The following is a 25,901-nucleotide window of genomic DNA, read 5'->3' on the forward strand; positions in this document are numbered from 1 at the left end:
AAGCATCTGACTTTGGCTCAGGTCATGATCTTGAGGTTCATGAGTTCGAGTCCCATGTTAGGCTCTGTACTGACAGCTCAGAGCCTGGAGCCTGCTTTGGATTCTTTGTCCCCCTCTCTCTGACTCTCCCTTGCTTCCACTCTGTCTCTTTCTCTCTCAAAAATAAATAAACATTAAAAAAAAAAGGAAATATAGCTCAAGAAAACTATATTCTCAAGGAGTTAAATTTCATGCTTTCCTTCAGAAGCTGTGTGGATTGACTGAAATCTCTGAAATAAAGAAGGGTTGGGCAAGAAGACCCTATTTTCTTTCTTTCTTTTTTTCTTTAATCTATTTTGGAATTTATTTTTGTATGTAATGAGAAGTAGAGATATAACTATATTTTCCCAAATGATTAACAAGTTGTGCCAACCTTTCAACAGTCTTCCTTTCCCTACAGTGAATGTAATCTTTATCTTTTATGAAATTCCCATGTATACATGGGTCTGTTTCAAAGCTCCACTCAGTTCTGTTGGTTTACTTAACTATTCTGTGTCACATCACACCTTCAATAACTGTAGCTTCTCAGTAAGCTTATTGTTCTTTGGCTAAAATTGTCTAAGCTATTCTTTTTTTTTCTTAAATAGTTTATTGTCAAGTTGGTTTCCATATAACACCCAGTGCTCATCCCAACAAGTGGCCTTCTCCATGCCCATCACCCCCCTTCCGCTCTCCCCTACCCCCATCAGTCTCAGCATTCAAGAGTCTCTCATGATTTGTCTCCCTCCCTCTTTCCAACTATTTTTCCCCTTCTTCTCACCCATAGTCCTCTGTTAAGTTCCTCCTAATCTACCTATATGTGCAAACATATGGTATCTGTCCTTCTCTGCCTGACAGTTTGTTCAACATAACACCCTTAAGTTCCATCCACGTTGCTACACATGGCCAGATTTCATTCTTTCTCATTGCCATGTAGTATTCCATTGTGTAGATGAGCCCATCTTCTTGATCCATTCATCAGTTGATGGACGTTTAGGCTCTTTTCATCTTTTGGCTATTGTTGAGAGTGCTGCTATGAACATTGGGGTACATGTGCCCCTCTGCCTCAGCATTCCTGTATCCCTTGGGTAAATTCCTAGCAGTGCTACTGTTGGGTCATAGGGAAGTTCTACTGTTAATTTTTTGAGGAACCTCCACACTGTTTTCTAGAGGGGCTGCACCAGTTTACATTCCCACCAACAGTGTAGGTGGGTGCCTGTTTCTCCACATCCTCATCAGCATCTATAGTCTCCTGATTTGTTCATTTTAGCCACTCTGACTGGCATGAGGTGGTATCTCTGTGTGGTTTTGTTTTGTATTTCCCTGATGAGGAGGGATGCTGAGCATCGCTTCATGTGTCTGTTGGCCATCTGGATGTCCTCTTTGGAGAAGTGTCTGTTCATGAGAAGACCCCATTTTCTAAGGCTACACACACACACACACACACACACACACACACACTCCTGTGTAATCTGGTCTAGTTCTCCTCAACATAGCCCAGACCTACCTCTATCTAGATTTCTTAACAGAGGTGGCCAAATGCCTCATAGTTCTGTACTGGATCCCCTTTGAAACTTGAAACATTGCCCAGGGCAGTTCTGAAATACACACCCATAGCACATGCCCTCTACCCCTTGTCCATTGCTCAGGGAGAAGCAACCAAGAATTTTAAATATAAATGTTCATTCTCCAACATCAATTTTTCAAGGTCAAGCCAGTACAATATCTGTCTTTCCAGAAAACTATTACCGACGTAATAATGCAATTTTGTATCAGAAATGCCTTTTAAAAGTGTTTTAGTGAAAACATTTAAAATATTCATTCTATTTTACTTTCGGATGTTGGGCTTAACACACTAGTAACAAAAATACACTTGGCATAGCATAGTATAAGCTTATTCAATGAGGGAGCTCCTGATTCAGAGCTGCGTTGGGATGATTGATTATTCGGCATGTACTGATGTGGGTGTATCTTCTGCTCTCTCCTGGTAGGCTGCTTTTCAAATCATAGGGCGAACTTCCACCATTAGGAAATAATTCATGACACCAATGATGAATATTGCGATGTCTATTGCCATAGTACAACTAAATGCATTTGTGTTGAGGAAATTCTCTCTTGTCACAGTTGAACATTTTAGGGGCAATTAATGTTATCTTTAAATATAACTGTTTTAAAGTTTTAAAAAGGCTTTGTAGTCAGGTGATTTTTCTTATAATTACTGCTGTGTTTCAATTTTATAAGAAAAATAAAAGTGAATTATTTCTGACAGTATTTTTCATCTGTTTCTAAGTGAATGAATTTTATGCTTAGCCTTTGCTTATTAGAACAACAGAACCCTCTCTAAAACCGGCAGAATATGCCATTTATTTTCTTTCCTTGTGGCTCAGACATTAATCCTCATCTGTTAAGTAATAGCAGCAGTAGGTAAAGACGTAGGTTTTCACATTTATAAGAAAGGTCGGCTGCCCTTCTCTTGATCTAACAGATACACTAGGTCTGTAATGAGGGGAAAATAGGATCTTTCCCTTCTCAATTTTCCTTCCTTGCTGCCATCTGAGAGATTCTGGGGAAGTGAACTTGTCTGACTTAAGCCCTGACTGTTGTGGGTGTTTTTAATATCAGGCCTCGCAGAAGGCAAGTCCGGGCAAGGTCTTAACCGCCAAGCTGGGAAGATAAGCCAGAACTTTATAAAGTTTAACCTTCATTCGTATGAACTCTCTTTAGCTTAAACTTGTTCTTTCCCCTAGGAGCCTGGAGCGCAGAGCCAAGCTTCCTGCCTAGCCAACTGGCTTCCTCCACTGTGCTATTATCCTTGTTGCTGTTCAGGATTACAGAGAAGCATTACTACTAGCAGTTTTCAGGAAATGGCACGTTCTCAGAAAGCCAATCTCATCTGGCCTCCGTTTCTTGCATTTTAACGCAGAGCTCACCCCCTCAGCAAAGCAGCCATCTTTCCCCTCAGGAGAAGTTTGGTTTGGGGTATACCCAGGGCAAGTTAAGACATCAGAGGCCCCAAGACTTGAAAGTATTATCATTGTCTTTTGATAGTAACAGATAATTTCAACAACAACATCAGTAGTAGCTGAAGGAACACTATTTTCTACTATTAACAAGTAGGTATTTACTGAGTGTTATGTACTAGGCACTATTTTAAGTGTTGTCTGTGGACGAAATTTAATATAACAACCTTCTGAGTTGTTACTATTATTATTCTGAGTTTCCAAATGAGGAAACTGAGGCATAGAACAGTAGGTAACTTCCCCAAGTCCACACAGCTGGTAAGTGAGGAAGTCAGAATTTGAACTCAAGTAGACTATAGTGTCAGCTTCTGTGCAATTAGCCACTATTCTGTTAAACAGCACCATTAAACAGGAACACTCAAAACTTATATGTATGACATTGAACAGCTTCTTTCTTGGTTTTCTAATTACAAATTTACAGGAGATAGTTGAGAGGAACAGTCTTACTTAATTTGGTGCCAGAACCAAATTAAGTACTGTTTGTGCCTGTTGGAGGATCTGGAGCCATGCAGCTCTTATCCAGTCTTTGGTCCGGCTATCAGTCTTTGTTAGAATCCCACCCTCTCCTTTGATTTTTCACATGGCCAGAGCCTGCCCTATATATTGGGACAAGGCATCTCCTCTTTCACTGGGAAAAAGGGGATAGTGCCTCACTACAGTGTGGAAATGCAGTAGAGGGTTCACCTCCTCAGGCAGAGGGACCTGTGGGCTGCAGCTCCTGAAATCCCGGCCCCACTCTCAGCTCTCAGCATGACTGTCGGCAAGCCACTTAACCTCTCTGTGTGAGGGATAATGAAATAATGCTTTGATCTTTGCAGAGAAGAAAAGCTGTATATAAATACCAAACAGGTCCACTCTTTCTTGGTACCTGTTAAATTCCTGGGAAGGCTGATGGATCTCCTGAAATTCCTGCTTGGTTATAAGGCCACGGAGGTTCCTTAAACCTGGACTCCCAAGTTTTCCATCAGAAAATCGGGTCTAGTTTTGTGAGGTGCCTAAAAGCAATACCCCCCTAAGATTTTTTTATAGAGCCTTTTGTCTCAAGTGCCCCCAGGCACTCTAACAATAGATATTCCATGAAAACAAAAAAGTCGTATACATTATTTAAGATCTGTGCATTTTGAAAGCAAACTTACACCTGAATGCTTGCTGGAGCTCTGTTTCTGTTCTTTTTGGCTGTTATCTGTAGTGACCTGGGGGAAAGTCTTCAAATATATATAAATATATATATTTACAGATTCAAAGCAGGACCCTTCCTACCCACCTCCCAGGCTTGCCTAACACCACACCTGAGCCACAATTCATTTTCCCTCAGTACCTTGTAGTGTCAAGGAGAAGCTCATTTATGCACTTTCAAGTATGGAAGACTGAGAAGGCCTGGGAGAATTTTTTTTTCAGAAATATTTGCATTTTTACATTGCAAATTCAGAAGAAGAAATTCAAAGTGATTGAATATTAGGCATGGAAGAGGTAACCACTGGTCATACCTCTTCACTGCTGTGCAGAGAATCATATTTATTGACCAGTACAGAAGCCACCACACAAGAGAAGGAAGGGATCTATATTTCCCACTCATGTTCTGTTGGGCAGACATCATTCCACTCATCTGTAGGTGGGAGGCAAGACTGTCCCCATGTTACAGGTGGCAAATCCAAAGTTCAAAGAAGTCAGATCATTTACCTATGATTTTACAACTAGGAAATAGCAAAACCAAGACCTAGTTCAATGCTCTTATGCTACACTGGAAATTAGGAAAACTGTACTTGCAATTCACTTGGATTTACCTCTTTATGGAGTCAGAGAGCCCCATCATTGCCACTCTGCTCAGTTGAGTTGAAACAGCAGTTATCCAGCATCTGTTATGTGTCAGGTGCCCCAAGACGACATGGCATGACATCTGTCCTGGAGAGGATTACTAGTTCTTGTTTAAGTGATAAAATATCTTCCCAAAGGGCAAACTTAACTAAGGTACAGTAGATGAAGGTGTAAGTATAATTTAATGTAATATGATTAATGATACATAACTTGTTGTGAAATTCTGTTTTCAACGTGTTATCTTACTACATTGTTTAAGAACTCCATGAGATAGGGACCCATATAACCTCCATTCTAAAAAATGAGCAAACAGTACATCTGTGCTGTCCAATATGGTAGAGATGTGGCTATGTAAATTTATTAATTAAAATTAAATAACTGTAAATTTAGTTCCTCAGCAGTGCTAACCACATTTCAAGTGGCTACTGTACTGGGCAATGCAGATATAGAATATTTCCATCACTGTAGAAAGTCCTATTGCACAGAACTGCTCTGCTCTAAGTCATTTGTCTATGCAGGAATATGGGAAATGAACTTCCCATATGGGTCTGACTTCGGAGTATATACTTTTAGCCATTACATTATACTGTGTCCTTAATATTTAGTGGAATTGGGGAGGGGGCAGGGAAAGAATTAAAAATCCCTTATTTTTTCAAGGAATAAGAAATACCTGAGAATATGGGTGAACTAAAGGCATATCAATAGTTTCCCTTGCAACCCTTTTATGGTACGTGTAAGAGCTGCAAACTGTGTCTCTCAATGGATCAGGAAAGTTAGTACTTGCTGTTTGCCCTTTTATGGAACTATAAGGTGACTATGCTAAGAGTTATTCTAGGATTATGTCTTATTTACTTTTAAGCCTCAGTTCCTAGCATAGTACTTGGTACATTATAGGCATACAATAAATGCTTCCTGAATGAAATTTCAAAAAAGATAACTATAATATCTTCTGTTGGTCTCAAAAGAATTGTAGTGAAGAAGAGTAATGTTGGTGGCCTTCCTGATAATTCCTAGGGGGAAAAAACTAAAGATTTCCTCCAGGGCAATCTCCAAGTGCTCGGCTTCATAGAAAGAGGCCACATATCTATTTATCTATACTGCGATAGGGATAGAAGAGGGAGTGATCATAAGGGCTGCCTAAAATTTTATCTGGGCCAGATTTTACAGTATGCTATTTTAAATCTAAACCAAAGGAACTTCGTATTTGGCTCCAAGGCGATCACTGAAGGAAAATTGCCTCGATACCAAATGAAGTCCTGTTACCATCTCCTCCGTGCAGTGAAAACAAACCAAATCACCCCCTTTTCAATGTGTCCCAGAGTGTTATCCCAGATTACTTGTACTCACCCACCAAATGTTGTGTGAAAGCTGTAAAAGATACCCAGTTTTGCCTCCCAGCTCATCCTCCAGCATCTTTTCACCAGTGCGAACTCCTCACCCTGCCCACTTCATCTTGCTTTCCTTCCCTTCATGATTTAGCTAAAGTGCTGGCTTCTGTGTCATTTAGAACAAACAAAAACTATAGAAATATGGCTTAAAAGACAGATGCACTGATTTGGGATGGGAAGCAAATGTTGGATGCTGGCTCACTGCGTCCTGAAGGCTTTAATTTACAGCAGAAATAAAAAGGAGTTGTTCAACATGTAGCGTAAGGAGTCAGCTTTGAAAACTGATAAGAGGAGAAAAATGCCAGACTCATTTTGAATGTGAACTTAACAACCAGGACCCTTATTTCCCTGCAGCAAGATGATCGCAACTTTCTTAGAATGATTTAAGAATTCCACGGAGGCATTTTGTCCAAGCCCCTTTGTGGGCCCATTTCAGCAGGCTTTAGAATCCTCCTAACAGGGCTTATCAGAGAAGATTCCAATTTAGAGCAGCAAAAGTTTAGAGTCTGATATCAGCTCTAGCTTTTCTTTTTCCTTTTTTTTTCCCCAAAAGGAGACATGATGTTTTACAGTGTTAACAGTTTTGAAAGGTCCTACATTTCCAGTGAACAGAGCGCTTTTGTGAAAAGCCTTCTGAAAAGCATTATTCAGGCGAAAATGCATCAAAGGGATGTGAGTTAAAAAGAGAAAAGTTTGCCGATGTAGAGATTGGAGGCAGCATGTGCTGACAGGTGCAATTATAGCCAAATAATTGAATCTTTTTAGAGAGATCTGGTGTGATAAGGCAATAGTTGTGGACTCACCTTGGAACTCTGTTCATAATTAGATACTCAGGGGTCCAGCTGTGGACGATACAACCAATGGAGGGATCGTGAACTACTTTATATGCAGGACAGAATCACCGTTGCACTTTGTAAAATAGGGTGAAATGGCATGATTTCAGCCCAACAGTACCTAATTAATACAAAGGTTGAAGATAGCCTTTTCAGTCTTTTCCCTCAGACTCCCAACAGTCTGGAACTATTTTCAGCCTCTAAAAATCATAGTCAGTCCGAGCTTCTAGATCCTTTGGTGTCAAAGAAATGAAAGAAAATCTCAATTTTTTCAAAGCTAAATAAGTGCTTTTATTAGTAACATTAAAACTCTCTCTTTGATGTTTGTTTAAAGAGTTTCTGGGCACTTCTGTTACCTTTGTTTACACCGTGCGTCTAAGCCAAAGACTGGGACAGGGAACGATTTGGTGTTAATTTCTGAGAATGTTGCACCAAAGTCATGAAAGACATAACCTTGCTTTTGGTCTTGAAATACAGGTGCTCAGAGCCTTGGCTCAATGAGAAGTGAGTTTGCTGTTCATATTGTCTTTGCTGCATGCATTCTTTCTCAGGAATCTGAGCCACAGGTCTTTCTCAGCATCTCTGTGTGGACACAGAGCTGAGAAGAAGACACAGACTGCTGAGACACAGCACAGGTCATTTCTACTTATCACAGCGCAAAGGGCATCCCTCACGCTCCATTAGTAATTCTGTTAGACATCTTGCTTCAGGCTTTCATTCTTAAGGAAATAGTATATTCTGCCATATTGTATGAGTTCTTTCTGTCAGATTTATTTCTTTTATCCTCTTCTCCATATAGTTGGATTACCTTGTCATTGTAATGCGATTAAAGGTTCTTAAGTTGGCTGAGAGTTATAGGTTTCTGATAATGGCACCTTAACTTAGAATCTAGGCAATAGCTCCTTTTTTTTACTAGTGGGAATTGACTCCTTAATGTCTTTGGATCTTAGTATTTTCCTTCTTTTTTCCTTTTTAGTCACCAACTTTTCACTTTTGCTTCTGTCTTTATGTTTTTGAATTGCAGAAGTACCAAGGTAGATAGAAGATCTGCAGTAGCCTTCTCACAGTACCTGGACCATAGTGAGCATTCAATACTCACTGATCACGATAATCACTATTTTAGTTTCTGCTTACCTTGTTTGTTTATGTCACCTTCGGTACTTCCCCACAGTTTGACATCTGGTCTAATTTTGGAAATATTATTGTCATTTTTTTCTGCCAGGATCAGGAGGGGTACTTTAGTATTTACACTATAGGCCACAATGGAGGTATTCAGATTTATCCATGGTGGGCCACTCAATCCTAATTCCAACATCAGTGCAGACTGCATGGCCTTTAAAAAAAACTGATTACAGGAGCATGTCTATAGGGCCCACTCCCAGCATAGAAACATTAGACCTTTAACTGAATCAAATGTATGTGAAGAAGTAATTAACTACCTAGTGAACTATCTTTCACCACCTTTCATTATTCCCCAGGATTACGATGTCATTTCAGTGGAATTAAATTTGAGCAGCTCAAGATTACATAAGCACACTGAGCATTAGTTTCAAGTCCTTGCTGCTTGAAGCCTGCTGGTTGAGCTTCAGAGCATCTTCTTTTCTGACAGTGGGTCTCCACCTTGGCTGTGCCTTATTAGCACCCTCAGCACTTTCACAACAGTGCAGGTGCTTTGGTCTAACCCAGAGAGTCTGACTGAATTGGTTTTAGGTAGGACCCAGGAATAGATATTTTTAAAAAAGGCTCCTTGAGGAATTGAGGACCACGAAGTGGCAGGAAAAGAGACTTACAACATACTGACTACATTTTCACTTGTGCTAACCAACTTGGTTAAGCTCTCTCCCAACCACGTAAGCCATGCCCCCTCACCCATTCCTTCTTGTTTACTCCACATCTGCCAGTTAAAACAATAGAGCAGAAAGGGGACAGTTGTTTAAGACAGAGGAATTTGATTTCAAATCTTGTCTGTCTTTTAAGAGTGTGATCTTGGAAAGATACTTAAATTTACATGAATTTTATTTCCCCCATTTATCAAGTGGGAATAATAAGACTTCTTTGTAAGTACAGAAAAATTACTACCATAATATAAACATTTAGTACAGTACCCAACACATAATAGGAGCTCAGAATCTGTTAGCTTTCTATTTCCCTTTCTGGTTTTAATTTCTTTATAGGTCAAATGAAGGGCTCAGATAATATTTGAATTCTCCTTATACCTTAGAATCCATTGAGTCTGATTCTCTGCCTTAAGTAATATGATTGGAGAGTAACTGCCATATGTTCTTTTCCACAAATTCAGAAAGCTATTGACACACAGCTGACAGGGAATAAGTTGGTAATTTCTTTTAATATCCTGTCTACGTATTCTCATTTGGCTACCCTTTCAACCTGACGTATCTATGAAGTGGCTAGCCAAGGCCAGGGATGTGGTTTGAATTGTGGGAACAAGATTTTTTGATTGAGTAATGCCACCTGTTTTATATGGGCATCAATCTTGTGCCCTTGACCACCATTCACTTGCTTCAACCACATAATCACCCAATGTACCTTATAACAGTGATAGCACCTGGCATTTATATTATAGCACCTATTGGAAGTGATATACTTCAGAGGATGCCAGGCAAAATCAGGAAACGTCTTTCAAATACTACCTGGCTAATTACTTTTTGTCAAGAAAATAAAGTATTGAAGCTTCTTGATCCATTCCCAGAGAGTCATAGGAGAATTCATTCCAATATAGCTTGGTATCAAGGAACAGTGTGTGATTCATGGCAATGACTCAGGAAGGCATCTGCCTTGCTTCACTGTGACACATACTTGCCTTTGCCTGATCATTTGGCTTTAAATGGAAGCTCAGACAAATGAGAACAGACCTAAGCTTCTATTATTACCCAGTTCAGGCTGCCCAAAGCAGAGGACTGGGAAGGTTTTCCAACGTGCAGGCTCAAGGGAGTTGCTTGTGTTATAGGCAGATAAGTTGTTTATGGGAAAAGCAACTTTGATGATGACAGTATGATCCCTCTGCTGTTTCCCACTGTCTGCAAAGTGTAACATGGCAGGCAGTGCAACTTAAGTGTTAAAAGCAAGAGTTTAGAAATCACCATAAGCTAGATTAAAATTTTGGCTTTATCCTTATAGCAAACTTTGTCTGTGAAGGGCCAGCTAGTAAATATTTCAGGCTTTCCAGGCCATATGGTCTCAGTCACAACTACTCAACTCTGCAGTTCTAGTCAAAAGGAGCCACAGACAATACATAAATGAATGGGCATGGCTATGTTCCAGTTAAACTTTATTTACAAAAGCAGAGAGTGGGCCAGATCGCCTGCGACTGTAGATTGCCTGTCCCTGCTCTATAGGCTTTTGCACTAAGAAGTTACTTTAATTCTATAAGTTCCCCTTGAAGGTTAAAAGAGATAGTATTTGTAATACACTTACCATGTGGTTGGCATATGGCAAGCACTTGAAAATAGTAGTTGCTATCAACTTATTAAAAATATTGTGTATTATATAGTTTAAAATGCCATGAATTGTAAGGTGCATCTAGATTTCAGAGATGTTAAAAGGTGATAAAAAGTTTTAGAAGTGATGAAATTTGGTAACAGTAATTGATTATAGTAACAAGGTTATATTTAGGATTTTAAGCTTGTCATACCAGTGATACTTTGAACTTCCTGTATAACATATTTTTGTGATTTTTTTTTTGTCAGAGACACATGTCATGAACTCCTGGGACATGTTCCACTACTCGCGGATCCTAAGTTTGCTCAGTTTTCACAAGAAATAGGCCTGGCATCTCTGGGAGCATCAGATGAAGATGTTCAGAAACTAGCCACCGTGAGTTCATTTTCAATTTAAAAAAATGTTCTATTTATATTCCCTTGTAAGGTGAATAAAGCTTTAGACTTATTCACGAAGATTATAAGGCAAATACTACTGAGAAGACATGGTGATTTCAATGATTTCCAAGTTGTGTTCCTTTGAAGTACAATGAATGTGTTCTTAGCTTATCAACCATTAAGATATTTATATTTTATCCTTCTTGTTCAGGGAGAGTAAATATTTTGGGCATGCAGCTCATAAGTTCTCTGTCCAACTATTCAGTTCATTCATCACAGTGACTGAAAAAAAAAAAAACAGCCAGAGGCTGTATGTAAATGAATGAAAGGCAGCTGTGTTCCAATAAAACTTTATTTATAAAAGCTGGCAGTGTGCCAGGTTTGGCTTGTGTGCTGAAATTCATTGACTTCTATTCTAGTTCAATGTTTTTTTTTCCTAGAAAAATATTAGGAATAGTAAAAGTTATGCATTTATGAAAAACTAGGGGTTGTACTTGAGATTATCACTTATTAGTCAATATGGCTGTTGTCAGACACAATTTGAGTCAGCCATAAGAAGCTTAAGCTAAACAATTATTATAAGGATAAAACCAGAAAAAGATTTAATAACTATATGTTCTCAACATGGTTTTTCTCAAAACAAGCACTAGTAGAGGAAAAGTTATGTTGGTGGCTTCCTTTAAGATGCGAGCTAGCAAGCTTATCTACCTTACCTTAACCCCATTTCAGGGGCGCCTGGGTGGCTCAATTGGTTAAGTGTCTGACTTTGGCTCAGGTCATGATCTCATGGTTTGTGGGTTCGGGCCCCGCATCGGGCTCTGTGCTGACAGTTAGCTCAGAGCCTGGAGCCTGTTTCAGATTCTGTGTCTCTCTCTCTCTCTGACTTTCCCCTGCTCACACTGTCTCTCTCTCTCTCAGAAATAAATAAAAAAATAAAAAAAAAACCCATTTCAAAGAGTACAGTATAAGAAAGAACAGCTTTAGCATACTCACTTACAAGGGCGAGTCCATTTGCCTAAATGAATAAAGCTACCAGAGGAATTAAAAATGGAATCTTAAGTTGTGTGTATTTGCTGTAGATATACATTGATGTCACATTAGGCATGTAGGGATATTCTTCACGGCTACCAAGAAATACATGCTCTAGATTTCTTTTCAAAAAATTTTTTTGTTTTGAGAGAAAGAAGCACGTGTGTGAGAGCAAGCGCAGGAGGAACAGAGGGGGAGAATCTTAAAATTTTGCTTTAATGCTTATTTATTTTTGAGAGAGACAGAGTGCAAGCAAGGGAGGGACAAAGAGAGAGAGAGACACATAGAATCTGAAGCAGGCTCCAGGCTCTAAGCTGTCAGCACAGATCCTGACACGGGACTTAAACTCACAAACTGTGAGATCAGGACCTGAGCCGAAATCAAGAATTGGACGCTTAACCGACTGAGCCACCCAGGCATCCCTCCTAGATTTCTTAAGACAACTAGGCCTTTCAGTTCATCTTTTGTTTCCTAGTGTTCATAGAGATATGAGACATGAGAAATATTTTTCTAATATAAGAGAAGCGGCAGGCAAAAGCCATGCTGTTAGTGTCAATGCAGAGATGAATAATTAGTGAGGTGAATGGAGGCTTAACGAGCCTGGGAGAGCCTACTGCCGAAGGCAGGTCCTCAGTTTCCACTCATAGCTGCCAGACAAGAGTGCAGGCTTTGTGTTGCCAGATCTCCAAATGTTTGAGAGAGACTGGACATCTAGATTTCTAAAAGAATTTAAATTATTTTAAGATTTTGGCCCATGAAAAACATTATGAACTGAGTAAAATATATTTGTAGATGGAATCAGGATCTTGACTTCCAATTTGCAACCTCTGCCCTAGGCATTGTATCTCATGCATATTGGCCATCTATTACTGCATAGCAAATAACTCCAAAACCTAGTGGCTTGAAACAGCGAACATTTATTATCTCATAGCTTGTGTTTGGGAATTCGAGAACCTCTTAGCCGAGTGGTTCTGGCTCCAGGACGCTTCTGTGGTTGCTGCAAGACGTGCGCTACGGCTGCAGTTATCTGAAGATTTGGGAATCTTCTGCCAAAAGAGTTCACTCATGTGGCTATTGGTGAATCACTTTCTCTAGAGCAAGTAATGGGGGGGGGGGATGGAGGAGGAGGAAGAGAGAAATCAATGGGGGGAGGAAGTTGTAATGACTTCTCTGACTTGATCAGGTGTTGTTCATGGCAGCCATATTATGTTCGTTAGAAGAGACTCATTCCAGTCCACATTCAAGGGGAAGGAAATTAGTCTACACCTTTTGAAGAAAGTAATGTTAAGTGTTTGTAGACATATTCTGAAACCACCACACCAGTGAGTTCTGTTATTTAATTCTCAAACCTTGGCTCTGTCTTTAAGCTCCACATTTTAGAACCTTTCCCATGCCTGGAAAATTTCCCTTGAAATTTTCTGGCTTCAGCCTTTGACCCCCTATGGCTTATACTCTTCATCAGGGATGAATGTATTGCTTATTTATCTGACTTTGAACAATCACAAACTGGGGTTCAGCCCTGCCAGGCTCTGTGTGTGTGTCCAAAGAGATGACGAGAAGAAATAAGGTGGGACTGCATGGATGTGAAAGTACATAGATCCTAGTGAATGATCTTATTTCTTTTTTAAAAGCAGTAACAAAAATGTAGCTTTATTGGCCTTTAGTTTTACACTCCATAAAATGATAATTAATTAAGTCCATCATTCAAACTAACATTCACCAAGAATAAAACATGGTCCTCACGTCTGGGAAACTTGTAGCCTATATAGGTAAAACTAAGATTTTTTCAGAGGAGAGAAAGTTTGTGCTGAGTCCTGAAAGATGAAAAAGTCAGCCAAGTTGCAAAGGGGGAGAAAGGGGGACCTAAGGGTCAGTTTCAGCCAGAAAAAGAAATCTCTTTGGTTTGGGGGCCCAGCAGGTTTGCCTGCTCACCAGTTTGCAGGGCCATGCTGAAAACACGGATTGCCTTTTGTATTAGTTTTCTATCACTACTGTTAACAAATTACATGTGGCTTAAAACAACACAAATTTGTTATCTTACAGTTTCATAAGCTTAGAAGTTTGACACAATTCTCATTGAGCTAAAATTAAGGTGTTGGGGGGGCGCCTGGGTGGCTCAGTTGGTTAAGCATCCGACTTCAGCTCAGGTCATGATCACACGGTTCGTGGGTTCGAGCCCAGTGTTGGGCTATGTGCTGACAGCTGGCTCAGAACCTGGAGCCTGCTTCAGAGTCTGTATCTCCCCCTCTCTCTGACCGTCCCCTTCTTATGCTGTTTCTCTCTCTCTCTCTCTCTCAGAAATAAATAAAAAACATTAAAAAATAATTAAGGTGTTGGGGCACCTGAGTGGCTCAGGTGGTTAGGTGACCACCTCTTGATTTTGGCTCAGCTCATGATCTCATGGTTCATGGGATCAAGCCCTGTGTGGGGCTGACAGCACAGAGCCTGCTTGGGATTCTCTCTCTTTCCCTCTCTCTGCCCCTTCCCCATGCTTTTGTGCTCTCTTTCTCTCTCTCTCTCCCTCTCTCACTCAAAAAATAAACATTAAAGAAAATAAAATTAAGGTGTCAACAGGGCTGTGCTCCTCTCTGGAGGCCCCAGGGGAGAATTTGTTTCTTTGCTTTTTCGAGCACCTAGAGGATGTCTGCATTCCTTGGCTCATGGCCCTCTTCCTCTATCTTCAAAGCCAGCAACATTGCAACTCTCTGAAATTTCTGCCATTGCCACATCTCTCTTCACTGACTGAAGCTGGGAAAGGTATTTTGTTTTTAAGGACTTATGTGATTAGATTGGGCCCTGCAGAATAATTCACAACAATCTCACCATTGCAGAGTCCATATTCTTCTTAATTATATCTGTAAAGGTAATATATTCTAGGGATTAGGGCAGTACATTTTTGGGGGGAGCTTTATTTTTTTGTTTCTATTCTTACATTTGTAAGAAAAAAATGAATACCTGTATCTTGAAACCTGTTATACTAGGACCAGTAAATTTGTAGGATGAATACCTTTTCTTTTGGAACTTACATTCCTTAGCATGATTCCGTTACCCTTGGCTATGATTGCCTAGCTCCCACAGCTAAAAATGCTTCTGTCTGTTAGAGATCATTAGGTCATTAATCATGCTTCTCTCTCTCTTTTTTTTCGTTGTCTTTTACCTGGAATATAAATGTATTTCTGCAAAAGCCAATCAACAGTCTTTAAATGGCTTTAGTCTTTAAATGGCTAAAGAATCCTAGGTACCATGAGGTAGGAAAAGGAAAAAGACAAAAAGGTAGTACATGCATCAAGGAGCTTTTGATCTTGTACACAAAAATATGGAAAGTACAGAATCAGTGTGAGCTTTTATTAATATATGTGAGAAGTTATGCAGAAAAAGTGGATTTAAGATGATGCTTCCAACTGTGTTTGAGTTCTGAATTCAGTGGTGGAGACTGGAGTTCAGAAGTGGGAGCAGAGGCCAGCAGACAGCTTTATTTCTTTTTCTTTTAAAAAACATTTTTATTTAAGTCCAAGTTAATTGACATATAGTGTAGTAATGGTTTCAGGAGTAGAGTTCAGTGATTCATCGTTTACATACAACACCCAGTGCTCATCACAGTGTCCTCCTTAGTGCCTGTCACCCATTTAGCCCATCCCCCCACCACCTCTCCTCCAACAACCCAGTTTGTTCTCTGTGTTTAAGAGTCTCTTATGATTTGCCTCTCTCTCTGTTTTTATCTTAGTTTTCTTTCCCTTCCCCTATGTTCATCTGTTGTGTTTCTTTTTTTTTAACGTTTTTATTTATTTTTGAGACAGAGATAGAGACAGTGTGAGCAGGGGAGGGTCAGAGAGAGAGGGAGACACAGAATCTGAAACAGGCTCCAGGCTCTGAGCTAGCTGTCAGCACAGAGCCCGACATGGGGCTCAAACCCACGAACCATGAGATCATGACCTGAGCCGAAGTCGGACAGTCAACCGACTAAGCCATCCAGGCACCCCAATCTGTTGTGTTTCTTAAATTCCATATAAGACAGGTTCATTTCTATGTAGGAAGTAGCTGGTGAAAGGTTAAGGAGGATCAAGTGTCCCCCAAGGGAGATAAGAATCCTGCCTGGAATCTAGCAGTAGCTTTGACAGTTAAAAGAAAAACAAAACCCAAAAGAGTATAAACTTGCAAAGGACTTTAACACAAAGATTTTGAATCTCTTTTAAGTGCAGTGGAGAGTTGGTGGGGGATGGGGGTGGAGGTGGGAGACTCACCACAGTTTTGCTTGATCTACTCATTTCTCTTTTCCTCATATTGAATGCACCCCCAACGCAGCTCCCTTTGATTTCCCACCTCTCACAAGCCTTGTGATTCCAGTTCCTTCCAGCTTTATAGACTAGGCCTATCTACTCTGAAAAGTGTTTTTACAGGAGCACTCAGGTGGTTGAGTGTCTGACTCTTGATTTTGGCTCAGGTCATGATTTTTCCAATCGTGAGGTGGAGCCCCACGTCAGACTCTGCACTGACAGGGTGGAGCCTACTTGGGATTTGCTCTCTCCCTCTCTCTCTGACTCTTCCTCCTCAAAATAAGTAAATACAAACATTTAATTAAAAAAGAAAAGAAAAGAAAAGTGTTTCACAGACCAAAGAGAAATTTGGAAAGCTTTTCCTGTAAAATGTAGGGAGTATGGAGGAGAGACTCACAGAGTGAGGAGGCTAGGGAGATTTTCCCTGAAATGCTCCTAAAACTGCTGTTGACTTCAGAAACTACAACCCATCTCTCAGTCAAAAACAAAGTGAATGGAAAACTGCTGGAAGGTGGTTTTGAAAGAAAGTACAGATTCTGGCTGGACCATTTCAGTGTAGACCCTGGAGTACATAACCTATTGGATAACGTGCATATTAATGACCCTCAGGCCATACACTATAGCTAAAAGCCAGTTTAATGACCCGGTTGCGAAGACTAAGAAATTAAGGGCTGAGTAGGGCCTCACTGGGAGGTGTAAAAAGTCCAGTGGTAAGGGGAATAGTGGTGGTTGGGGAGGCCTCTTAGCTGTCCAGATGAGAAATGGACGTGTTATTAGGTGATTTCCTCAAAGTTGTTCCCATTAAGTCCCCTGAAGACGTACTGGAGTAAAATGAGAGATGAGATGTACCAAAGGAGAAAAATCCATAGAGGGGACAAATGGAAAACCACGGAAATCACTATTTATGCAGCACAATGAGACAGGCCATATTATTCTTTTACTCTAGGTGAGATTTATATTATTAATGACTCTGTTTATATAGTGCCTGCTTTTCCTTGTTTAGTGAATTTAAGCACTTAGGAAACAGGGAATGAAAGCAGGCACTTAATAACTTTCTGTGATGTGCTGTCAACAAATCCATCCAAGGAAAAAAACAACATCCAGCAGGACTAATTGGCCACCACTAACCTCTGTTTCATCCAAAGCTGCTTTTGAATTTCTAGGTCTGATTTCAGAGGGACCAGGCTATTTGCTTATAGCGATATTGCCTCTTCTTGCTATATTTCTGCATGATATTTATTTTGACATTTTAATAATGCTCAGTTTTGAGAATGAAGCTATCTCTGCTGTTTATGTGGCCAGTGGTTTCTATGCTCTGAGAACCATTTAAATGAAACTCTTTTGTATCTGAAGAAATTGATGATGATGCCTGGTAAATGTATTTCAAATGCATTGTTATACACGTAAATAATTTGCCCTCTGGTGGATAATGAATAAGGCCACTGGTTTTGGCAGCTGCATTCTTTTTATACTCCTCATAGCTGTCCGAGGTCTGTGCATGATAGATATGCAAAAATATTCCCAGTAAGGGCTGCTTGGAGTGTACTATGATTTTGAGACGAGCCATTTCCCACCGTAGTGCTGGCTTAGGTGGATTTAATAGATTAGTGTCTTCTTTAAGGGTTGTAAACTTAAATGCCTTCAGGGGCCAGATAGGTAGCAAACATGTATGAAACAGCCTGATATACGGTAATAAGGAGTGTAGGAGCCTGCGGAGAACTGGAGAATACATATTACATCTAAAGGCCTTCATATCCAGAAATTAAAATAAAACGAAATGTTTTGGGGCTACAAACCATGTCTGTAAGCTGAAGCAATCTAAGCTGTCAGTCCGCAGCTCTTGTATCTTAAGTTAGATTACACATTAGACCTACCATCCTTGAGGAATCAACCCATGTTAGATTCATCTCTTGTCATAGTGGATGTTCTTAATTACTGTTTGCTGACTCTTTCTCCTAAGAAAAGGTGGCTATCACAGTGTTCCCTAGAGAGAACTATCCTATCACTGTGGAGAGATGACTGGTTTTGAATTAAACTGCAAACAGTTACAAGCATGATTGCCATGCATGTGTGCTGAGTACATGTCAACGATTTATTTAACTCACTAATGAGGGAGAAGCAGGATGATAAATACAGCTCAAGGAAGAGTTTGAGAGACTTAGACCAGATCATTCCTGAAAGAAAGAATCCTGGAATAAGGTGCAAAATCATTTATGTTCTGTGGGCAAAAACTCCATAACCTTGAGGTTGTCTTTTCTCCCGGGCGGATATCATTTGCATATCTAGTGGAAAAAAGTAACTTGCTATTTATCTATCTTCACAAGTTACCATCTCACTTCTCAACATCTGTGTCCTACTGTGTAGTAAATAGGAAGTTGGGAGAGGTTCCCTAGATTAATGCTGCTCAAATCATAATGTACATAAAATAACATAGGGATCTTGTTAAAAGGCAGTATTGGTCAGGTAGGTCTAGAATGAGGCCTGAGATCTGGCATTGTTCTGTTTGTTTGTTTTCGTTTCTATTTTTTTTTTTAGTTTATTTATTTATTTTGAGGGAGTCAGAGACAGTGTGAGCAGGGGAGGGACAGAGAGATAGAAATTGAGAGAGGGAATCCCAAGCAGGCTCTGTGCTGCCAGGGAGAGCCTGATGCAGGGCTCAAACTCATGCACCTGTGAGTTTATGACCTGAGCCAAAACCGAGAGTTGGACACTCAACCGACTGAGCCTCTCAGGCGCCCCCCCCCTCCCCCCCCCCGAGATCTGGCATTTCTAACGATATCCCAGGCAATGCTGATGCTTCTAGTCCAAGCGGGTCAGTTGGCCTGATAGGCAGGTGGGCCTATTAGACAATGCTTGAATATGTCATTCAAAAGACAAATGGTAATCTTCTAGTCTTATTTCTGTATTTTGATACTCTTTCTACCAGCTGGATTCACAGGGTATTGGGAGATGTTGTGTGATATGAGATGAGTTTATTTAGGACTTAGGCTGGGCCTGAAAAGGGATGTTTGCAGCTATGAGCGCCATGTCATTGGTTTTGTTTTGAGTGTCTGCTCTCAAACTCCCCTGCGGCCTGCTTTTGACCATGTGACTTATATTATCCAATTTTATGGGAATGCATAAACAGATACTTGCTGATCAGTCCTAGAAAAATATTGATTTCTCTTCCTTCCCAATGTTGGGTAATGTAAAGGGGTGCTTTCACCAAATGGTGCTTCCCACCCTATGGTGTGGCCCATCCTACCACACAGACGGTTTCAATTCAGTCTATTCATTTCTCACATCATAAAGACATTTGAAACAGACAGAACCGTGCATCATTTGTAGTAGAAAGCAATCAGTATGAATACACCTCAGATGTTTCCAAGCAGAATAAATCAGCCACTGGTCTAGTTGGAATTTTCTCTCTACAGTGTTTTAGGTCATCTATTCAGTTCTGTCGACCCTGACATATATTTCCCTTCCCTTCATGATTGAAGGTTTTTGTCACTGGGTCTTGGGAAAGCTGATGAGAGAAAGGTCTTGGCCAACAGTAATAAAAGAATAAGCACTCTTTCCCAGAATGTGTTCCCAGAACATTAGTCTCATGAAATGTGATTATGAGTTTTAAAACAGAAGGGATCTCTGGGCAAATATATTGGGGAGACACTGAGTTAAATAGAGAAAACAGCTTTGTTTTTTAAAGTACTAAGACTTTTCAGGGACTCTAATGTGATAATGTGTAGGGTGAATCTCTACAGGTGATAAAAAACTTATTTCTCCAAACTTATCATCTTTTCCCTGTTTTAAGATGCCATTGGTTATAAAACATACTGTTAATTCAATAGCTTTTTTTAAAGGGGAAAAAGATTTAGTTAGCAAAGTTTTTGATATTGTTTGTAAGATTATGTTAAAATGTAAAAACAGTGAACTTGAGAATTAGGAAAATACATTATACAGTTCCAGAAGCCTCTTTTTATGGAACACATGTTAACATCCCATGCTATTAATATTCTAAGGAACACAGTTTAGGAGATACAAATTTAGAATGATTTTCGAAAGGGGAGAATTCATTGTGAACGGAGACCTGATCACTAACTTAATTTTTTTTTCCACAAAAGGATTGTCAGGAAATTAGTAATATAAGGTTCTGTTCGTATTTTATCAAAACAAATAATTTATTGGTTCCAAGTAAAAGAGTTTGCATTGATTGGGGCTTTTGATGGTCATGAATCAAGTGTGTTTGAATTTCTGGTTATAACTAGGACTTTCTCACGCTGAGAATGGTGATGAAATGTAGTCAGTCTTAAACTAATAATCGACTATAATTCACACTAGAAGTGTAATTGTAAAGGTAACCTTAGTTTATGAATTGCTAGTTAATATTTTCCTGCTTGTGGGAGGACATTAGCTTGTTTCCCAGTCTCGCATCTTTGTCTACCTGGCTTGAGTGGGGAACTTATGTATGCTTTTAAAAGACTTAGGCCCAGCTCTAGTTCTTTCTGAAGATGGATGACATTAAAAATGACCATTTTAGTATCTCTACAGAAAGCTTGCAATAAGCCCCAGGCTTATTTATTCCATGTGGAGTCTTTGAACTAGTTCAGCTGTTTGGATCATTTGATACAAAGCTGACAAAAAGCTGGAAGGGATGCACTTTTATACATTCTTAATTGAGATGTTTGGGCAGATGATCAGTGTGTGTGTTATTTCTAAGAGTAACTTAATTAAAAGTTAATAGTATCTATTCCAACTCATTACTTTCACTTTTATGTCTTCTGTGCTTATAGAAAAATTGTAGAACCTATAAGGTGTTACATTTCTTCAGCTAGCCCCATGGAGCTTAACTTTTTCAGTGTTTTCTCTCAGTGTTATTTTGCCTGGGTGCTCTCAGACCACACTTCCTTCTGACTGTATCTCTTCTGAGAACTTTGATATCAGAGCTAGGGCTATTTTCTCTCTCTGTGTATGTTTCACTTACGATATAGCTATTGTGAGGTGCCTTGCCATCTATGCCATTATGAGGTGTTTGCCATCTATGATGAGAACACCACCATTACTTGGGAAAAAAAAAGTGAGCTCTACATTGCCCACTAGGATTAGAAACAAATCCATTTGCACCCTGGAACAGTTGTGTATTTTTGCAGCTCAAATCTTTCTTTATCATTTAAAATTACATCCTAGGGGTTTCAGAGAGCCATTGTGTAATTACAGACGAGGGGGAAAAAAAAGCCCAACAACCTATTTTAGATATTTGGAGACTCAGAAAAACAGAGCTGCTTTGGTAGCTGTTCATTCTGTTTGTGTGGCGGAGCGAGCTCTGTGCCCACTTTTTATTCATGCGGGAGCACCACAAGCCAGCCATTGGAGTCTCTCAGCACTCGATGCAGCTGCTTTTGGGGTGTTTCGTGGGCAGTGTGTGGTGTGATGTGATGTGTTGGAAAGGGACTAAACCTGAAGTTCGTCCAGTGGGGCTTGAGTGCCAGCTTTCTTCACTTTCCCCAGCTTGACTGAGATATGATTGACATATAATGCGGCAGTTTAAGGCAGACAATGTGCTGATTTGATATACTTATATATTGCAGTATGATTAGTTAGCTAATACATGCAGCATGTCACATAATTACCCTTTCTTTATCGTGAAGATATAGTCTCTTAGCGACTTTCAAGTCTATAATACAGTATTATTAACTCTAATCATCATGCTGGACATTAATATCCCCAGAACTTACTCATCTTATAACTGAAGGTTTGTACCATTTGACAAATATCTCCCCACATCCCTCACTCCGTAGCTCCGGGTAACCACCAATATAGTCTCTGTTCCTAAGAGTTTGGCTTTTCTATAGTCCACATATAAGTGAAGTCATACAGTATTTCTCTTTCTCTGTCTGACTTATTTCACTTAGCATAATGCTGTCATGGTCCATCCATTTTGTGGCAAATGGCAGTATTTTCTTCTTCCTCAGGGCTGCATTGAATACCACATCTCTTTGCATTCATCTGTTGATGGACACTTATGTAGTTTCTGTATTGTGGCTATTCTGGATAATGCTAGAGTAAACATGGGAGTGTAGATATCTTTTTAATATCCTGTTTTCATTCTATATATTCAGAAGCAGAATTGCTAAATCATATGGCAGCTCTATTTTTAACTTTTTGAGGAACTTCTATACTATTTTCCATAGTGGCCACACCAATTTACATTCCTACTAACAGGGCAAAAGGGTTCCCTTGTCTTCAGATCCTTGCTAGTGTTTGTTATCGCTTGTCATTTTTATATGAGTACCAGCTTTATTACTTCCAAAACTTGTATTCTGGAACAAATCACATTACTACTTTGTGCCTCAAATATCTTCTTTAAAACTAGGATATTTTCCCACCACCTGATGCTGAATGAGGAGCAAATGAAAGGAAATACTTCCATGATGTGTGTCATGTCATTATCTACCTCATACTCGGGTATGATAGTACTCAATCTCATCATTACTCAGCAAATCCTGACTTCAGTCAAAGTTCTGTATTACTGATTTAATAATTTTAGAGTCACTTGAAGACCCTAATTCTTCTAGCTCTTCATCTAGAGATAAATTCATCCTGTGATTCAAAAGCCCTGACATTGAGCCCTTCTTACTTTTTCTTCTCAAAGTAAGCTAGTATGCACTCATCAAACATGGAAGATTTCTGCAGTCATTCTCATTTCCATAAAGATGTACAAAAGAAGAAGTTTTCTTTTAACTACAATGGAGTAGGTTCTCAAAATCTTAGAGTTATATTAACAGAAATATCTGTGGTGTAATTCCATTTCTAGCAAAAGCAAGGAGAAGATGGTTGGGATTTTTTTTTTTTTTTATGAGCTAGAATAGTGGAGGTAATATTATATCGAACTATAGGAATTTAATTACCCCATTCCACAAATGTAGTTTTCAAATAAAGGAGTCAAAAGAATTTTCAAAGCTATTCTTCTGAACTGTGATATAAAAACCCAGAACACATTTCGTAGATGTAAAATGTATTGCTGTACATTATGAGCCACCACGACGAATGGAGGCACAATAAGAAACACGACATGAGACTGAACACACGGTGATTAAACATCCCTTTGCTCTCTTCTTAGAAATATTGTAATTTGCTTAGAGTTTTATATGCTTGCCACTGTAAGGATGGGCATTTCTGGAATATTTCTGATGAGTGGATTTCATAGTGGGGAGAGATTTCCCAGAAAATGGAAATGCTGTCATTTGAGGGCTTAAATCCACACTGGGTATAAGTAAGAGATGCTGGGAGGGTGGGGAGGAATAAATCACCCGGGGGCCTCATCATTTTTCAGGGTCTGCCAGTCTGTCCTTTATGGTGTCCATAAACAATCATTCCCTCTGAAAGGAAGGGAGGGCGGATTCAGGGTGACTTGGGGACTCTGTTATTGAAAAGTCTTTACCAAAACTCTGTTTCTCTTCCTTATTTCAAAAATGACATATATTCATTATAGAAAAAAAATTTAAAAAATGGATAAGTAAGGAAAAGAATATAAAGATCATTTGTAATATCAGAGCAATGATAATCACTATTAACACTTAGTATAAAGCCTTGTCTTTCCAAAGTCATTTTGGCACATCAAATAAGAACTTGGTAAAGGGAATCTTGGCTTTGGAAAAAGGAGCAATGAAGTGTTCACCCATTTATCAAACACTTGTACTGTCAGGAGGGACTGTATCTTTTACATCTACAGAAGAAAGAATAAATTGGAAGTGCTCTGGAAATACAGGGCTTATGACTTTTCACTCAGGTACACAAAGTGGTTTAGTGAACTTCACATATAGCTAATGAGTTGTCTTTGCTTTTCTTTTTTCTTTCATTTGGGAGAAACAAGTAGGTGCCATTTTTAAAAAAATTAATAATTGGTTTTCATATGTGTTTTAATTTTCTATTTTCTAATTTTGCATTAGCTTGTCATTATTAGTGAGTGCTACTTTTATCTAGTCAATATTCATCCCTCCTGTTGTTCTCTTTTTGGGTAAAGTCATAAATATCCTTCCCCATAGCACTTGATCTGAGCTATGCATACTGGTGGGGAGTAAAAGGGAAAGCTGGAATAAGATAGACTGAACCCTACTCTATACAACGCTATATGGTTTTCTTTGAGCCTGTGAACCTTAGGGACCTGGTAGTGAGTGAGGCAGTCCAGTTAGTGGGTAATTCAGAGAGCAGGCTTCAGGGTCAAAAATTTTAGGTCCAGGCTCTATCCATTATTTTCTGGACAACACTGGATACATTAATTAAACTCTCAGTGCCCTAGTTTCTTCATCTTTAAAATGAGAATAATAATACCATTGAGTCTTGCAGCACTATTGCAGACTAATGAGATAATGCATTGTAAAGCTGCATAGTACAGTGCTAAGTGTTCGATAAAAGCTAGCTAGTGTATTTGAAGTGACTGTACTCTTAGATGTCAAGGTGGCCACATGAGTAAGACTCAAGGGCCGGAAAGGCCTGTGTGACCTTGGTTAATTCTCTGACTTTCAGCAATTCAGGTTTTCCCCTCTGAAATGCAGACTATGCAGTTTATATTACAAAGGGGTTTTAGACAGAGATAGCATGCTAGTTTGCAATGTAAAGTGTTTTAACCATAAATAATAAAGGTATGGCCTCCTCTAAAAGATGTCAAGCTTCTCCCTGGAGATGGAGGAGGAGGCCTCCCCAGAGTTAATAGCACACCTCCCCTGAGTGAACACAAAGAGAGGCAAGTTTCAGGAAACAGCTTCAGAAAACAAATGAATAAATATTGCTTGTGCTGGTGAGAGCACATTAAATATGAATTCCTGACTAAACTTTGCAAGTAGATTAGGAGTGATGCTGTTCATTGATACATGCAGCACTCCCTTAATAACTAAAGAAAGCAATAAATTTGGGATTTCGCATCTCGGCTGCTCCTCCTCATGAGTTCAAGTTTCTGGGAATTCAAGCCAGGTGTCTGGAGTTTGGCTGTAAGATGGCTGCATTAACATAAGAGTATGCAAAGAAGCTGTTGGAAGAGTTCCAAAAGAGGTTGTTTGCTCTAGTTTTGATGCATTTTGGATGTGTCTCTGTGTTTGTACACAGGGGTCCTCTGTCAGTGTCTAACTAGCAAGGTTTAAAAGTTCTCTGTAATAAAACATGGGGAGATACCATAAATTGGCATACTTTAGAAATACTTAGATGTTCAGTGCTCATAAAAATGTTTCTGGGGCTGTTCACCTTTTTCTTCCTTAACTCTAATGAAGAAGACTTAGCTCATCCAAGATAAAAACCGAAGCTATAATTGGTGAGAGAGGGGACATTGGATTCTGCTTCTTTGCAAGGGTGTTTTAACAAAGGTGTGACCTTGCTATATCCCTACTAAATATCTTTTCCACAACTCTGGTAGAATCAATTGTGGCCCATTCATTTATTTATTCGGTAAACATTTACTGAACATCTATTATATGTTCAGGCAGTGGGAATTCAACTGTGAAGCAGGTAGACGGGCTCCTGCTTCTTGGGGACTTAGAGTCTAGTGAGGGGTACACATAAGTGAACAGGGATTTAAATATAACTTGCTAAATGCAGAGTTAGGGAAAGGAGGGCACTTAGGTCAGGTTCAGGATGATCAGAGGTGATTTCGATCAGTGGAGACATTCTCAGCAATCAGATTGTTAATTTTTTATTTGCTGTTACATATGCTTACTGATAG

General features: G+C 39.5%; 1 protein-coding gene across 2 annotated transcripts in view; it reads left to right on the top strand.

Annotated features, from left to right (window-relative positions):
* TPH2 (tryptophan hydroxylase 2) overlaps window positions 1-25,901 on the top strand; it is a 95,871-nt gene that overhangs the window by 47,612 nt on the left and 22,358 nt on the right. For both annotated transcript variants that reach the window (XM_039221427.1, XM_039221426.1), the window contains exon 8: window positions 10,782-10,908. In XM_039221427.1, coding sequence (XP_039077358.1) covers window positions 10,782-10,908 — 127 coding nt within the window. The remainder of the gene's footprint in view (window positions 1-10,781; window positions 10,909-25,901) is intronic.

The sequence above is a fragment of the Hyaena hyaena genome, unplaced genomic scaffold (genome assembly GCF_003009895.1).
Source record: "Hyaena hyaena isolate Hyena2069 unplaced genomic scaffold, ASM300989v1 scaffold_990, whole genome shotgun sequence".
In the NCBI taxonomy this organism is placed as follows: domain Eukaryota; kingdom Metazoa; phylum Chordata; class Mammalia; order Carnivora; family Hyaenidae; genus Hyaena; species Hyaena hyaena.